This window comes from Zootermopsis nevadensis, unplaced genomic scaffold (assembly GCF_977971745.1).
Source record: "Zootermopsis nevadensis isolate Lab colony 2312 unplaced genomic scaffold, Znev_1.0 Znev_ptg000004l, whole genome shotgun sequence".
Taxonomy (NCBI): domain Eukaryota; kingdom Metazoa; phylum Arthropoda; class Insecta; order Blattodea; family Termopsidae; genus Zootermopsis; species Zootermopsis nevadensis.
Window position 1 is genome coordinate 7,635,605 of NW_028259136.1, and position 16,244 is coordinate 7,651,848.

Below are 16,244 nucleotides of genomic sequence, written 5' to 3' on the forward strand. Positions count from 1 at the left end.
AATTTAAAATTTCTCGAAAACACCAAAGTAAAGCATATTAAATAATTGATATGAAACAGTATGTTTAAATTTTGAAAGCTCTACATTCTTATGATTTCAGTTTGAAAACCCCCAAATTTGTGTTATGAGTGTAAATGAGATTGGGAACAGTAACATGCGTATGGTCCTGAAAATGTAATGTGTGACATACATGCACTGAAGATATAGTTCAGTAGTATATTGAAAATTGCTGTTAAATGGTGATGCAACAGTGAGTATGTAACTGACCTAATTTATCCAGTCTCTGAATCTGAGTTTGCTGGAAATGCATAAAATTAAAGTATGTGTACATATGAGCAGGTTTCTTTTTAATTTTGTAACACGTTTGCTAGTAAGTGATCACTGTATTGTGTAGTTATACTGATACAACATTCACAATGGGTTTTATGTTTATAGAATTAGATTGTCTCATGATATTAATCTGTAAGTTTTGTTTAATTTTATAGACATGGAAATGGACGAGATAGTACATCATATTTTTGGGAGGGAGATTGAGATGTCCAAAATATGTGAGCCTGATCCTTCAACATCATCATCACTTTCAAAGTAAGTTTTTTTCTAAAATGAGAAGAGTACAAATTGTATGTCAGATGTATCAGAAAATAGCATTGTAAATTAAGCCATGCATTTAGTACTGAGATTTATCTTTATTATGCTGATGTCATATTCTGTTACAGAAAGTCAAAGTGTATTGAATGTGTTTACCAGTGGGTGAACAGACTGATGGAAGAGATGGGTCCACTGCAAGACAAGCGAGTATTTCCTGTTGATACAAGAGAAGGAAGATTAGGTCCTGCTACAGTCTGTTTGGATACCACCTCGCATGTTGGGCTGTTCGTTGTTGGTGCAGATCGACTGAGCATAAATTCTCAAAGTAACTTCAGCACCATTCGAGCCAATGTTTGTCTCTACAGAGGTAAGATTGCAACACTGAAGGTCCTTCTTAAGCCCAGAGTTTGTCATATGGCAGTCTGCGACATTTTGAATCAGCTGCATTTCCATACATGTAATAGCATTGAGATTCTTTAAGCGTTATATAGCTGTCTTCTGGGTTGTAGCACTGTGTAGTCTTGTAGAAGTTTGCCATTGTTTAAGAGGTGCTTGCTGCCTCCATCATCATGGTGGCAGACTTCGTGGCACAATATCTTAGAAGACTAATTCTTGAGCTAATTTGTTATTTTCCTCAGTCTCTCCAGGCATATGCCAGAATAGTTCTTTGGATTAAGCTGGCTCTTGCTGCCTCTTTCAAAGTTTTAGCATACTCATCGTCTCCCATGCTGCTGTATAATGTCTGCAGACATGAAGTACTTTAAGAATCTAACTGATTCTGATATTTTGTTTGTTTTTTAGGTAAATGGCAGTATGAAGTCCAATTGGGTTCCAAAGGTGTCATGCAAATTGGGTGGGCCACCAGTTTTTGTAAATTCTCTCAGGAAACTGGTGTTGGTAAGTTGTGACATCCTTACACATTTCTTCTGAGGATGGGATTGGTAGGGTATATAACATGCAGTAAGAAATTTGTGCAAAACTTTTGTTGGAGATCCTGAAGGGAAGGGTCCGCTTAGAAAATCTGGGCATGGATGGTAAGATAATATTAAAATTGTTCGTAAGGAAATGGTGGTGAGGGGTGGATTGGTAATGGTGGCAGGGGAAGTGTGACAAGAAGCTTCAGTGGTCCATTACATTACATCACAGAAAATGTTGAGAATGAAGTTTGTGCACCAGCTGTCTCTCATTTTGTATGGCCGCTGTCGTAATTAGTTATTCTCATTGAACAGCGTTGGTAGAATTTAAACCACTCGTGGAAAGTAGTTTGCTGTTTTTGTTTTGTGGACCACTATTGAGGATCATTATTGTTGTCATTGCCGTAGGGGACACAGTCCACTCCTTTGCATACGATGGCAACCGTGTCCGTAAGTGGAACGTTTCGACACACAGATATGGAGAGGCCTGGCTTAGTGGGGACATTGTCGGATGTACGATTGATCTGGATTCTGGAGTACTGGAATTTTACAGGCAAGTATTTGATGGATTAATTTGTGCTGTTCTCAACATTTTAATTAACAACGTAGCTATAGCAGAACCTGGAGTTCAACATTTCTAATACAGAAGCCTGCTGTTTGTTGCACTTCTGAGCTACACCCATCAACCATCAGTTCCCACAGTTGCTTCTTAAGATCCATCCAATCTCCTTCTTGGTTTTCCAAGTGGCCATTTTCAATTAAGTTTCCCCGTCAATATTCTGTTTGCATTCTTGTCTCTCCTCTTAGATTTCACTATGATAATCTATGATGTGCTGTGCTATATTAGGTGACCTGTATAAATTACAAAGTTCCTTGTTATTTGATATTGTAAATTACTCATTCATTTCACTCTTTTTAATTTCAAGAATCTACCTGAATAACCAAGAAACAATTCTACCAATTAGTTATAGAACCAACACTACTATATGGCAGCGAGAGCTGGCCAAACTTAAATAAATATTCATCTAAAGTTACAGCGGTGAAAATGAAATGTCTCAGAAAATCAACAGGGAAGACGCGCAGGGATAGAATAAGGAACATCAAAATTAGAGAAGAGGTTGGAACTAAATCATTTAAAACAAAATTGGAAGAAAAACAACTGAAATGGTTTGGACATGTTGTTCAAATGGCAGACGAAACAGTTTTTGGACGCTAGAGTTGAGGGTACTAGAACAAGAGGAAGATCTAGAAAGAGCTACTTGGATACTATTAGAGAAATAGGACATACAAAGGGGAAAAGTTTAACGCAGATGAAATTCTTAGCAAGGGATAAGAAGGAATGGAAGAGGTGGACTGAGGAATCAACCCTGACGCTATAAAGGCAAAAAGGGAGATGAGAAAGAAGAAGAAGAAGAATCTACCTGAATTACTTGTTTTCATGTATTTATATGTGTGAAGCTTTGTTCTGAATTGGACTGGCCCTCCATTGATTTAGTATTAGGCTGTCTTGAACTTGGTACTGAAGGTCTGTGTTCATTGACCAGCTCAGTAACTATCAGCTGCTTATGAAGATGCAGAACCACACAGTCAATTAGGAAATAATGGCAGGCTATAAACATTTGGACTAAAACAGGAATTTAAGTATGATGAAAGAATTAAATACGCTATCAATATGGAATTTATCGAGAATTACAAAACTAACTGGGAAACCATATATTCTTTGAATACCTTGCTTAAGAATTCCATTTGAAATTCTCCATTACCAACCAAATCATCAAAGATCTTTGGGGAGACTACAAATGTTGGCATGAGGCTATAAAGGCTACTGGGTCTAAGATATGGAAAGTTAATGATGATAATTGCTCTACTTGATATGTAACTGGTTAGTTGGATAATTTTTTTTTGTCTCTGTCGCTGTGTCACATATGTTCACTTTTCTGTACAGGAATGGAAGGTCCATGGGGAAGGCCTTTGACAACATCCAGATTGGACCGGGCATGGCCTACTTTCCTGCTGTCAGTCTAGCATTTACAGAAAATCTGGTGGTAAACTTTGGCTCAACTCCGTTGAGGTATCCGGTTCCAGGTTTTGAGCCAATTCAGGAAGCATTGTTTCATGATGTGGCTAAGGCAGAACAGCTTTTCAAATGGCTCTCACAGCTTCTCGTGCTATTCGACCATAAGTTTGAGGTGGGTTAACAGAATAAATAAATTCTGACTTGCAAAGTTATTTGTTAATAAACTCCTGTAAAAAGAATTTTGCTAGTGGAAATATACATACTTGCGTCTTGGGAGTTGAGGTGGAAGGACATGCAGTGCCTTTCAGTCACCTTTGCAGGTAAACTGAAGGAATGGGTGACCCATAACTTTCTTAAATGAAGAGGGAAACTCTCATATTTGAGATTCAAGATTCCCACATCAGTGAAGAACAAGTCTGCATGGCGGCATAAACCAGAATACTATAATCAACGGACGGAGTCTCATATTGGCCACAGGGCTTGTGTTCTTTGAGGCGTTGCTCGTTTGATGATGCCGTTAAGGTTCTGTTGGATGTGATTCCAGCTGAAGACAAGTGGTGGGACTTCTTACATCACATTTTCAAGTTATGTGTACTGTAGTGGTACTTTTTTCCTGCTTCCCCTAATGTCTGCATTCCACTTCTGCTGTTACATTGTGATGTAACATGCCATTTATTTGTTGAAGTTAATCAGCTTTTCTTCTAGATAATATTTAAAGATTAGAGTCCAACTGGCAATGTTGAGATGTGTTGTAGAATTTCAGTCTTATAATTTTAGTTTCACTTACATTCATTTATAACTCCAAGTGTGTACCTGTTGACTAAATATGAAAATTGAAAATATGACTTGTTGATTTCTCTCTAGGAACTATATTGGCAGCGACGACAAGGAGTACCTCCCTCATGATTTATCTCTCTTGTCAGATGCGAGGTCAGGATGTATCGCAGTCTGATGAACCAATTACCAACCAGGCCCTGTTGATGGGGCTTGCTCGGATTTTTCTCCACCCTCTGGCTCCTTTACTACTGTCCCCATACATCACTGAAGCCTGCCTTGTTCCATTCCTCAAGAGTCTCTGCAACCTCTCGTCAGTCTCCGGGCACTCCGAGAACAAGACCCCAAGTGACAAGAAGCGTAGACTCATGCTGTTCCTGGACATGATGTGGGCGTTCCTAGAGGTGAGCCTCTGCAGTAACATGTTTCTCTTTTCAGGTAGGTTGTTATGGTAGTAAAACTCTGTAGAGTTATATGTGGACAGTACCTGGTTTGAATCCCAGCCAGTCTACTATCTACTTTGCTATTTGATCTGTTCCTTGGTCTCTCCATTTGAAAGTTGGACATTACTCTTTTAGATCACTGTACATTAGTTTCAGTTCTTCAGACTTTATTTATAATTTTGGATGAAAGAAGTTCAGTAAATTGAAATTAATTATGTTACACCGTAATGAGAAATGCTCAGAAATATATTACTGTACATGTTACTAGATTACTGAAAAGTCTGAGTAGGATCTGCGGACAGATTGCACGTTTCAGTCGTTTAATGAATCCGCTTTACAATGATATGTGTTGCTGTAAAGTGGCCAGCTGGTGGACATACATGCGCGCCAGACTCTGCCTGGACGTGATTGTAAAAATAAGACAGGTAATTTCTCTTGTGAAAGTTTTGATTTGGTGATCATGTTTCAGGAGCATGAGTTGAAAAAGTGCCTAGAGAGTGTCGTGACCTGCTTGCTGGCAAGGTTCCGACAAGTGTCCTTTGTTCTGGACTATCCACATCAGAAGCAATCTCTCCTACTCCTCTTGTCTCTTGTACACCACCCTCGAACCAGGCAACATCTGCTTGAGAACGTACTCTTCGATAAAGTGAGGTGACCGACATTTTATATGTAAGCTCACAAAATAATTAAAAGAGAAATATTCAGACTTCCACAAAAGTCTGAATGTTGGCGACTCTTATTGTCCACATCATTTATATTGGCTTTTTACGGAAGGGGGACTAGAAGGGCGAGAGGTTAGGATAACATAATTTATTCAGTGTTTCCATCCAAAATAACATTTTTCTGTTGTGCACACGTGATCAGCATGCACATGTAAGTAAGAAGTGAACATATCCGTGCAGAATGTTTATTTCGTTTGTGAATACCTTCTGTGCTGTCCTGTCGTGTGAACCAAGCTGTGACAAACCACGCCAAGGCCTTCACTATGGATTACAGATGTGCACTGACAGCGTCATAGCCTAGCCATGGTTTATCCTCAAGTTATAACTATAACTTGCCTCCTCATTTACGTGTTTTTTTTATTTACATTGCAATTTTAGGTATGCATCTCCCATGTACTTCTTGTAAAAACAAATTCTTTTAAATTGTGTTAACAAACAATATTTTTGTAATTGTTTTCTGCATCACATGCCTTTGTTTATTTATTTTTGTGTTTTTTTTTTTAGGTTTGCCAACTTTCTTCATGTGAAACCACTGGATGAGGGTGGTTTAGTAGAGGTCGTGAACCATACCTGGTGGGATAACAATTGTGAAGATCAGAGAGTGGAACGGAATAGGGCCTCCTACTTCATGGCATGTCAGAAAATTAAGGAAGCCATAGCAAGTAATGATACGATATTACAGTGATATCGTTAGAATTGTATGCATGTTTATTTATCTTGTTTCTTTCCAGTGGAGTAGGGCAGAGAGGAAATTAGTTTGAAAGTGTTTGGATCCTCTGTGTAATTATCTTCATCACTTACCTTTCTGTCATCTCTGGCAAATAATAGTTCGTTGAATGTGAGATGTGCCATGCCCTCACTAGGGCTGTATTTAAGCTAAGGTTAAGGGCAAGGGGTTTGTAAGGTCACCCACTTAAGAATATAAGGTACAGGGTGTGCCCATTAAGCCACAGGTCTTCTCCGCCAGTCTTCATCACTGTCATCCTGTCAGTGGGCACAAATCGATTCCCATTCTGCGAGTTCACCCGTCTAAGTACGAAGATTGCTACCTTCATCCAGGTTTGTCAATAACCAAAATTTCTGCTAAAAATGATTATTTCTTGTGAGTGAATCCATTGGCATCGTGGCCTCAAATGGACCTCTTGTGGCAGCCCCTGACAATGATGCAGATGAATGTTTAGCATTGGATGGAATGGTGACTGGCAGAGAAACTCTCGCTGTTGGTGGAGTCAGTTGAATCTGATTCAATGGCACAGAGTTGAATTTAGTAGATGTTTTTGATGTCTGAAACATCTCAGCTTTTTTTTTTTTTTTTTTTTTGTGATGCCCACATCAGGTGTGGAAACTCTGCAGATAGAGCTCCTGAAAACGCTGTTGGACAATTCTGATGGCACCACTACACAAGCATCATCCAGGAAGATATTTCTGCGTAAATTTCGAACGTTTCTGCGTGAGAATGTCCTGTCTAGTCGAGTGAGTTACCGTCTTTGATATCGTCAATAACCCTTTGATTTGCTGAGTTTTAGAATTTTTTTTTATCTTCTTATATTTGAACTGTAACAGGTGTTTCTCCTTTTTAATATGTGTTTCTTGCTCAGTAAAGAATCATAATTTTGCAGTATTATAATGCTTTCAACTTCACTACAAGTGGCAAGTGTGTGTTGGGGAACTCCTAAGTTGTGGTAGTGTATGCTACAACGCAGTAATGTTAGTCTTTGATGCTACATCTGGCAAATGCAGCATATCAGGAATCTCAGATTGTGGAAGTGGAACACAGTTTTTTAATTACAAATTTATGTACTTGCTACACCTCATAGAATGAAGCATTTGAAGGATAGTAGGTCTCACAAAATCATCCCAGATCTTATTGTTTCAAATCTTGCTGTTTTAAATTTGTTTCAGACATTGTTGCTTCTTCAGATTCCTCTCCCTATAACCCTTTGCTGTTTTCATCGCCTCCTCGTTACCTTTCGTGCCCTATGGGAGCTTGAAGTGGGCAAGTACCCTATTGTAATTCCAGCAAGAACTTTTTATGATGGTTCAGTCAATTACTACAACATTGATCGTCTGGGTGGTGTGCTTTCGCATCTCAACAAGACTCTAAAGGTTGACCTCATGAGAGTGCTGGGGCCAGATCACTCTATAATGACAAATATAGAATCATCAGCAAGCCAGCCCCAGAACATGGGTAAGAGTCATATTCAAATATGAAACTTGATGTTTTGAAGATGGTCTGTATTAATTTTAGAGTCTTATGATATTTCATTGTGCCAAAATATAAAAATTATTGATGTTTCAGAAAAGATTGAAGAACGCTTTATGTGTTACAGGTATGGAAGCAGGTGCAGCATTTATCTCGAATCCATCTGTGAGCGTGGGACCACAGTTTACTGATGGACATGCCACTTTCATGATACCTGTGTTAGCACGCGTGTTGGCGCAGCAGCAGCCATCATCAAGCCCAACGTTGGCAGAGAGAGTTCCTGGGGAAGGGTTACAAGAACAGAAGGCAAAGGGTGGCTCTGTGGATTCTGCAGCCTCACTCGTTGAGCTTCTAGATGGTCTCGTTCTGTTCTACCATGTGTCTGCTCACAAGCAGCTTGCCAAGGTGCAATTCATTGATTATTTAACTTCATATAATACTACTTACATGTATAGATGATGCCAGAGTATCTATTCAAACTTGAAGGCCTCTTTGACTTCCTGAAATGTACAGTGAGTTAACTGTATGCCCCTAAGCTGAACACCACCCTTATGGGTCTGTGCGATAGCTTATTCAATCTATCAGCAGCTACCCACTATCCCTTGAGACCGTTGTCTTTACTGACACTCTGAGGACGCATCATGTAAGGTGACAGCGAGGCACTCATTAAACATGGTAGTCTGCTAGCCGTGTGGATTGGAGGGGGACCCGTGCATGTGCCTCAAGCAGAGGCCATAGGCAAGCGATAAGCAGATAACCACAAGATTTGATTCGAGGTTTTTCAATGTGACAGTGTCTTAAAACTCCAGTTTGTCCATTTGTCTTATCTAGTTTCTTATCTTAAAAATTCAGGTTCTTTCCTGAAGCCACGTCTTTTTTATCCCCATCCAACCGCCTATCAAGAGAGTTCTAAGAGCTCTTTTCCTGAGATTGATGGTGTGTTTTGTGCACAGGTGAGCACTCTGCGGGAAAGCATGAGTGAGTACTCAACGGCGCTGGGCAGCGTTACTGCGCGGCTTGATACCTACAGACATCTGTCTCCTAATATGTCAGTTGAAGAGAACTCGGCTGATATTATATGTGATTTGGAGCAATCTAGTGGTGTTTTTGAGCAGAAATTGAGTGAGCAGGCTCGCCACATGGCATGGGTAAGTTATCAAGGCAGAGTGGTATTGTGTATCATACTTTAATAACATGACTTTGTTATGAGAAAAGTGGGAAAGTTTTGTAAACATGTTTAGGATGCTGTTTTCTTTATTTTGTTAATGTTAAGTTTATTTAATGTAATATCAATTTGTTTGTTTAATTTTGCATTGCAATGTTTACTTTTGTTTACTTTTATTTTACTTTGATTTGATTTATGTAATTTTGTTTTTCTTTTACATGAAATTATTTTGTCCCCCTACATATTGTCACACTCTTTTACAATTTCACCTTGTAATTAAATTAAAATTTTACTTTCTCTGTGTGTGTTGTTCTGTTGCCAGGTTCGTGCTACAGTGTTTTCGTCTGACAAACAGAGTCATCTGGCTTGGCTGTTAAGAGTGATTCTACAGACAGTGAAACTGGCCTCAAAAGAAGGACAACTTTTTGCTTATGTACCTGATTTTTATATAGACTCCCTTGTTGAAATATGTGCTGCCCTGCGCACCTATGTGCATCCAACATCTCCTCTAGAAAATATAGAAGGTATGAAATTGCCACTGTGTACATTTTCTTGTGTTAAGATTCGGTGAATTCAGTTTTCTAATATGTGACTGGTATATTCAATACGGTATTATGCATAAATATAGGCTAGTGTCCTTATTACGACAGTATTGCGGGCTCCGCAGCCAATATTTAGCTACATTTTAATACAGACTTGTGATCTCATTGCCAGCCTACGGCCACTGATTCGCTCTGTAAAGAAATTTAAATATAAATTTGTACAATTTACAAAAGCAGATTAAATACGGAGCAAATGGGGCTGTTGGTTCAACCAACATTAGTGATAAATGACAAAAGAATATAATTCCTATGTATCTGTGATATTTGCTGTAAATGGTTAGGTTTGGCCATGTAATAATCTATCAGATTTTGTTTGTGATATTTGTTACAGGTTATGAAGATTTGCTTATTGAGGTATCTGAGTTCTTGTGTGACCATTTCTCAGATCCAAGAATTGTACATGCAAGTTCCAAAGACACATTAATACAAGCATTGGCCAGTTTTGCTTGTAGCCCAAACACACTTTTGGCACTAGAGAGAGTTCCATATTCCAGGTAGGCAGGCAACGTAGCTGAGGACACTTTTGATCATTCTGATTCTGTAAAAAAAATGTTGAATAAATACATTCTGCAACTCTGAAGAATGAGGTATCATTATCCTTCATATTAGTTGTAGCAGTATTATTTATTCCTGTGGTGCTTACCCAAAAATGACACAACATAATTTGAATTTTAAGTTACATCACCATCTCAGTTAATGTCACTTGCTTTACGCAGAGGTTGGGTCTCGGCTAAAACTGACACAATATGGCTTTGTCAAAATGAGAGCTTACTGTTTTCAGCTTTATAACAAGCTTAATTCACGTGTTTGGTTTCAGTCGTATGAATATGGTCCGGTCATTGCTTCGTCCGTATGAAAACCGGGCATGGGCACAGAGCAACTGGGTTCTAGTCAGAATTTGGCAAGGCTGTGGATTTGCTTTCCGATACCACAAGTCTCCGCATCTTCTCTGGAAACATGGACCTAAACTACTCCAGGCAGACTCTAGTCTCATTAGCCAATGCATAAGTATGCAACTTTCACTGCTTTATAGGGGGTCATAAATCATCACTACAGTCTTAAAGACACAGTTACATATCGCAACATTACAAAATTGACTGTTACTGTATCAGTTGCAATGAACTTCTTAGTTGTTATTTTTTTCTTTACTATTTTGATAATTTTAATAGAAAAATTAATAACTATGGACTTCAGGTGGTGAGATACAATTAGAACTGATTAAATAAAAATTTTACTTACTTTAGTATTTATTTTCAGTTTTGTCTCTTATTTATTGTAGAGCCTTGTCCGTCGCGTCTGTTCCAAGGCCATGTGAAGGAAGTGATGATGTCTGATGAAGCTCTGACCACAGCATTCCTTAACTCACTGCTGAATCAGCTAAACTGGGCATTCTCCGAGTTCATAGGCATGTTGCAAGAGGTAGCATTATATTAAATTATTGCGTGCTTTGTTTCATATTTCTCACGCTCTTCATTAATGATAACTTGTGTTGTATTGTGCTTGTTACAGATTCAGAATGTTTCCAGCCATCCTGAGCGAGTTTTTATCGAGTCAAGACAGCTTAAAATTTGTGCCACTTGCTTCGATCTCACGTTGGCGTTGTTAAGGGTACTTGAAATGGTTGTGAGCATTGCGCCAGAGATCTTCACAGATATAATGAGAAGTTCTTCAGAGCTGCTGCTAGCTCGACTCTGTCAGGCACGTATCAGTTTAGAGCAAAGAGGCTAATTTTTCAAATGGAAGAAAATAGTCGTTTCGGTGCTGTTATGATAGAAACTGAAATATGCGTTGGAAACTATGGAGGGGAGGTTTTTATAACTAGTGCTGTAGAGTTGTGTTTGATGGAAACCTGGTATGAGTCTCAATTTTAATATCTTTGTGAACTCATGGATGCTAATTCCAGTATGGTGCTGAAGTTTAAATGGTTCCATAGTTAAGAGACCAATGGGGAGACCGAGACGTAGATGGAAGGATATCAGGCAGGATCTATGGGGGATAGGAGTTGAAGGAGACTGGATTTTGTTGGCCCAGGACAGGGTCCGGTGGAGGTCTTTGGTTAATTCGGTGATGAACCTTCGTGTTCGGTAAGCCATCTAGTTGGTTGGTTAGTTAGGTAACAGACTTTGGTATTCCACGCTTGATGACTCATTTTGATGCACATATGATAATGTTTAATTTTTATGGTCCCTTCATTTTTGTCACAGTCTTATGTTCTGTCCATTTGAGTTTACCTCAGTTTTATATGAGAATTCACCGTCTCCTAAGAAACCGTGAATGGAGATTTCACCGTATATTGTTGCTATTATCCAAATATTCCGATGTTCTTTTATGCTTGCAGTTGCTGTGTCAGGTCCTGAATCGCGTGAGCTCGCAGGCCGGTTGCTTCCAGCATGTTGTGATGTTGGACATACCAGACCTTGAAACAGTGGACCATTTTCCAATCCTGGCTGCTGTAGTGGGAATCCTGTTGGCTATCTTACGTGATGACATTCAGAAGTTTGATGGTTCGTTGTAATTTGAAGTTATCAGACGGTTCTGTGCCGGGAGAGGTTTCATGATGCTCTTACTTCATATTTGGATGAATGGGTTCAATTCTTGGGCAGGAGGTTGAATTGTGTGACTGAGATGTTCTTGACTTTTTTCAGGCCCTCCAGGAAATTTCTGGAATGTTACTTTAAAGTTGGGTGCACGTTACAAATTTTTATATGACAGTTCTGTTTTCTTTCCCTGTTGTGTTTCAGTCAAAGTCAGTGTAGTGCCTGAAATCACAAAAGTTCTTCTCACTGAACCGAGTTTCCAATTGAAATCGGTGAATTTTGTCTTTGGTGACTTGCAGAAGGGATCGAAGCTTCAGAAAATGAAGCCCTTCTCTTTTTACAATTGTGAGTATTACAAGAGGACTGATTTGTGATATGTTAAACACAAATGCTTAATTTGTGACAGAGGCCATTGATACTAGCTGTAGAAAACTTTTACAACTCATATAAATGTTAATGTCCATTGTGTCACTTTTACAGTTGTATTGAAACATGAAATAATTGTACAAATCTCAAGAAATCTGATCTGTGAGAGCTAAAAATTCGTATGATTTGAGGCATTTTTATGATACTGCCAGCAGAAAATTTTCATTGTGACACGTTCATTGGTCTTGGATCTTTTACCAATGATCTGTGTTTCTTTTGTCGGGTGTTTTACCATACATGGCAACATCTGAATTCAGATGCTTAAACACGAACAAATTCGAGATTTTCCCAATGCATCGTGTTTCGTTTTATGCCTCTGTTTCAGATTCAGATGATGTGAGTTTTGCAGAGATAGAAGAGGTGAAACAAATGATTCAACTGCTGAATTTTTACCAAGGACGACTAACAGATGTTAGGACTTTATCAGAAGATGAACTTTGTACCATTTGCTATGCATATTCCATCTCGGCCACCTTCAAACCATGTAACCATCAATCTTGCAGGTATAGTTCATACTATGACTTCATGTCACAGCTTCCTTGAATGATTTTTGTACTGTGTGTGCAGTGTGCATCTTCCATGCATCAGTTTGCCGTACTGTTGTCAGAAGGCCACTTTCTGAGTTTTCGATTTTAGCCATGTAAATAGTATGATATGACGTTATTGAGAATTTGTGATTAATGTACCATACCCAAGTTTTTACCATGTGACCACCTCACATTTTATTTTGATGCTAATCATGTTTCTGTAGTTTTTTTAAATGATTTTTTGTAATGAATGAGTTGACTGCCATTTTCTAGGCAACACGGATTCTTCTTAGTGCTCATACAGTACCACGTAGATGGTATGTAATAGCTGAAATAAAATGAAACCTGAACTAAGCAAAGATGTTGACATAGAATCATCTACTTGTGCATGTGGCAAAGTTTTCTCTGAATGCAGTATTTTAGGTTATTGTGGGCGGTAAATCCTAGCTTTTAATATGCACACTTGAATTTACTAGAAGGATGACTGATAGATATTCCTCAGTTACTATATGCAGACCATTCTGATAAGCATGTCATTCATATCTTTATGGCCTGGTTGTTTATGCAAATTTCCAGAAGAATTTTCTTCAGAATATTAACTGTGTATTAATGATGTCAAGTGTTCATTTGCAGAACCTGCATTGCCCATCATCTGATGAACTCAAGAGACTGCTTCTTCTGCAAGGCACCTATTCAATTTGTTATTGGTCTTGATGATAAAATGCTTCATGATTTATCAAAACTTGAAAATCCAGACGGTTAAAACTATTTTGATGAAATTATTCCTGTGTGTGTTGTGTAAATGATTAGTTTACACCATTCAGCTTTCATAGTATGATGAAGCATATGCATAGTTAGCATAATATGAGGTTAAGTATTTTTTTTAAAATGAATTATGAGAGAAAGTATTTGATTTTTAGAGGATGTAAGGTATTTATAAATGGCAAATTTGAAATTATTTTTTAATGTTATTAATTTATATTTCTTTAATGCTACAGAGTTCTCACTTCATTAATCTTAAATTTTTAAACAGATCATTAGTTCCAATTTTGTGTTTGGTGTAGCTGCAGTAGGCTTTTATAATGAAACAAATGAAGTTCAGTTTGCACCAGCAGTCTGTAAGAGTCTTTGTTAGCATATCATAAATATGTAGTGTGAAGAGTGGGTTTTATTTTGAAAAATTAATTGTGAAAGAGTTAAATTTGTGAAGACAGAAAGTGAAGTATTTGAGCAATACAGAATGTAACATGGGTCTTGCCTGTCAGGAAATTAGGTATTGTACATATGTATTAAATATGTATGATTTTTGCAGACATGTTTAAAGTGACCTAGTATAAATACATTATTAAAATATATTTTAAGCCATTCTGATTTTAACAATATACAGTGAAATGTTTATTTTTTCAGGTAATTTTGCTAGTTCACATCTTGTTCAGGAATATATAACCTCATTCTTGTCCAAGGTTTTCATAGATGTGGTATAATGTATAACTTCATCTTTCAGGGATAAGCTGCTAGATCTTTTATAAGAACTTCCTTGCATCTAATAACCCTTAAAATGGCAACTAAGTTATTTTCCAAAAACTTTGAAAACCTCCAACAACTGTAATGGCTTATCTCAAAAAGTTGAAGTCACACAACACATAACCTAATTTAAAATAAATTTGTAATAAGAGAGATGCAAAAACCACACACAGTATTACATTAAGTGCGGTTAAGAGGGCCTTTTCAATGATTGTACCTGCCTAATTTTGTAATATTTCTGGCCTGTATTTATCGGTTGTGGTTTGTGTTCCGAGTATCTCGTGAACCAAAGCTAATGCCCATTTACTTAGTTCTTAGGCTGGTATTTCAGTCATTTTTGATGGCATTATGAAAGACATTTGTATTGAAAGGACATCATGATGATAATTCATATACAAGGAATTTTCTCTTCTTAATAGAATAGTTTTCTGTAATCGCTCTTTTATGAAACTTAAATCTTATGATAGAGGGTTCCCCTAAGTGCACTGTGAAATGCAACTTTATTTACTAGATTATACACCTTCTGCTTTAGCGCTTGCAGAACTGCTGGATGCTCTATTTTTAAAAACAAATATGCTGTGATAAACTACCAAGTCTCTTGCTTGTGGTTTTTTCATGTATCCATATTCAAGTTAAAAATTCTGAGGATGCCTTAGAAGGAAAAACTGTGACACTCGAGATTCTGGGTTCCAATAGAAATGTGTTGTTTGTGTGATGTACATGTAATTGCAGATTTTGCTTCAGAAGTGTGCACAGACAGAATACAAGAAATGGCGATAACTCTGGTCAGAGGGGCATATAAAGATCGGTAGATGGGGGAACTGGATTTAATTCCCGCGATACCAAAGGGCAGTGTTCCTCAGCCAGTGGTCCACAGATCACTGCCGCTCCGTGGCTTAATTTGTTCTCGTTCGCTAATTCTGTGCAGTGTTGCACTGTATGTATTTAAAAACTGGTGAAATTACTGTTCCGAAGTAGCGAGTAATTTATTTTTCACCAACTCGGTGGTTAATGTCGAGGAACATTATTACATTTCCATCTCTCCCCGCCCCTTTTCCTGTTTAACATCCGTTTTAATAATATCCAGAGTCACTGTAAAGTTTGAATGAGATTTTACTCGCATATTGAAAATTAAGCACTGTTGACGGATGTCACAAACAACTTCTGGTGTTGAAATATTAAATTATTTAAATGCAACATTTGGATGAATATTTTTTATTTCTCTCACTTCACAGTGGAAGGGCTAATGTCCGTAAACAATAATTTGGTGACTTGTGTAGGGTTTTAAATGTAAATTGGAGTTTTTAGCTTTTATGTACTGTAACATTCTCAGTTGCAGGGGTCAGTTCACGTATTGTAATAATTTACAGTTGGACTAAAAGACTTCGAAATGCGTGAAGGAGTCAACTATAAATATTACTTGAGGGAGATTTGTCTGTAATGTGCTTTAATAAATTGAAAGACTGGTTTCAAGTTAAATGTATTCTTGATCATGTGTGTATGAAGGAAATGTAATGTAATCTGTTCTTTCAAAAATTTTGTTGTTTTTATTTTTACCGTGTTGTTTTTGGAATGTTTTTGTGTTACGTGTGTATGTCCTGTACAAGACTTAGGAAATGTAATGTCGATGTACTGAATTATTTTACATTATTTTATTTTGCGATTTCTGTTAGAGTTCTGAAGGAACCGTATTCTTTTAGGAAAATGTAAACTAACAATGTGGTGACTACATAAAGAATTTTAGTTTGATGTTGTTTGTTGAATTGTCACAGTACGTCTTGTGACTTAACACACGTACTAGT

General features: G+C 37.7%; 1 protein-coding gene across 6 annotated transcripts in view; it reads left to right on the forward strand.

The window, feature by feature from the left end:
* The window catches only part of Kpc1 (Kip1 ubiquitination-promoting complex subunit 1), a 65,942-nt gene that overhangs the window by 562 nt on the left and 49,136 nt on the right, over positions 1-16,244 (forward strand). For 2 of the 6 annotated variants that reach the window (XR_002542064.2, XR_002542065.2), the window contains exons 2-22: positions 486-585; positions 717-955; positions 1,390-1,485; positions 1,911-2,055; positions 3,448-3,691; positions 4,443-4,697; positions 5,206-5,387; positions 5,963-6,120; positions 6,795-6,931; positions 7,361-7,646; positions 7,789-8,066; positions 8,615-8,809; positions 9,149-9,350; positions 9,760-9,922; positions 10,246-10,436; positions 10,708-10,847; positions 10,938-11,126; positions 11,767-11,932; positions 12,170-12,310; positions 12,717-12,894; positions 13,552-14,191. Coding sequence is in view for 4 of the 6 variants with exons in the window: in XM_022057180.2 (XP_021912872.1) it covers positions 488-585; positions 717-955; positions 1,390-1,485; positions 1,911-2,055; positions 3,448-3,691; positions 4,443-4,697; positions 5,206-5,387; positions 5,963-6,120; positions 6,795-6,931; positions 7,361-7,646; positions 7,789-8,066; positions 8,615-8,809; positions 9,149-9,350; positions 9,760-9,922; positions 10,246-10,436; positions 10,708-10,847; positions 10,938-11,126; positions 11,767-11,932; positions 12,170-12,310; positions 12,717-12,894; positions 13,552-13,681 (3,813 nt within the window). In the remaining 2 variants the exon portion in view is untranslated. Of the gene's footprint in view, positions 1-100; positions 251-485; positions 586-716; positions 956-1,389; positions 1,486-1,910; positions 2,056-3,447; positions 3,692-4,442; positions 4,698-5,205; positions 5,388-5,962; positions 6,121-6,794; positions 6,932-7,360; positions 7,647-7,788; positions 8,067-8,614; positions 8,810-9,148; positions 9,351-9,759; positions 9,923-10,245; positions 10,437-10,707; positions 10,848-10,937; positions 11,127-11,766; positions 11,933-12,169; positions 12,311-12,716; positions 12,895-13,551; positions 16,192-16,244 lie in introns of those variants that run through there. The other 4 variants (XM_087343036.1, XM_022057181.2, XM_022057180.2 and 1 more) reach the window with 3 other exon arrangements.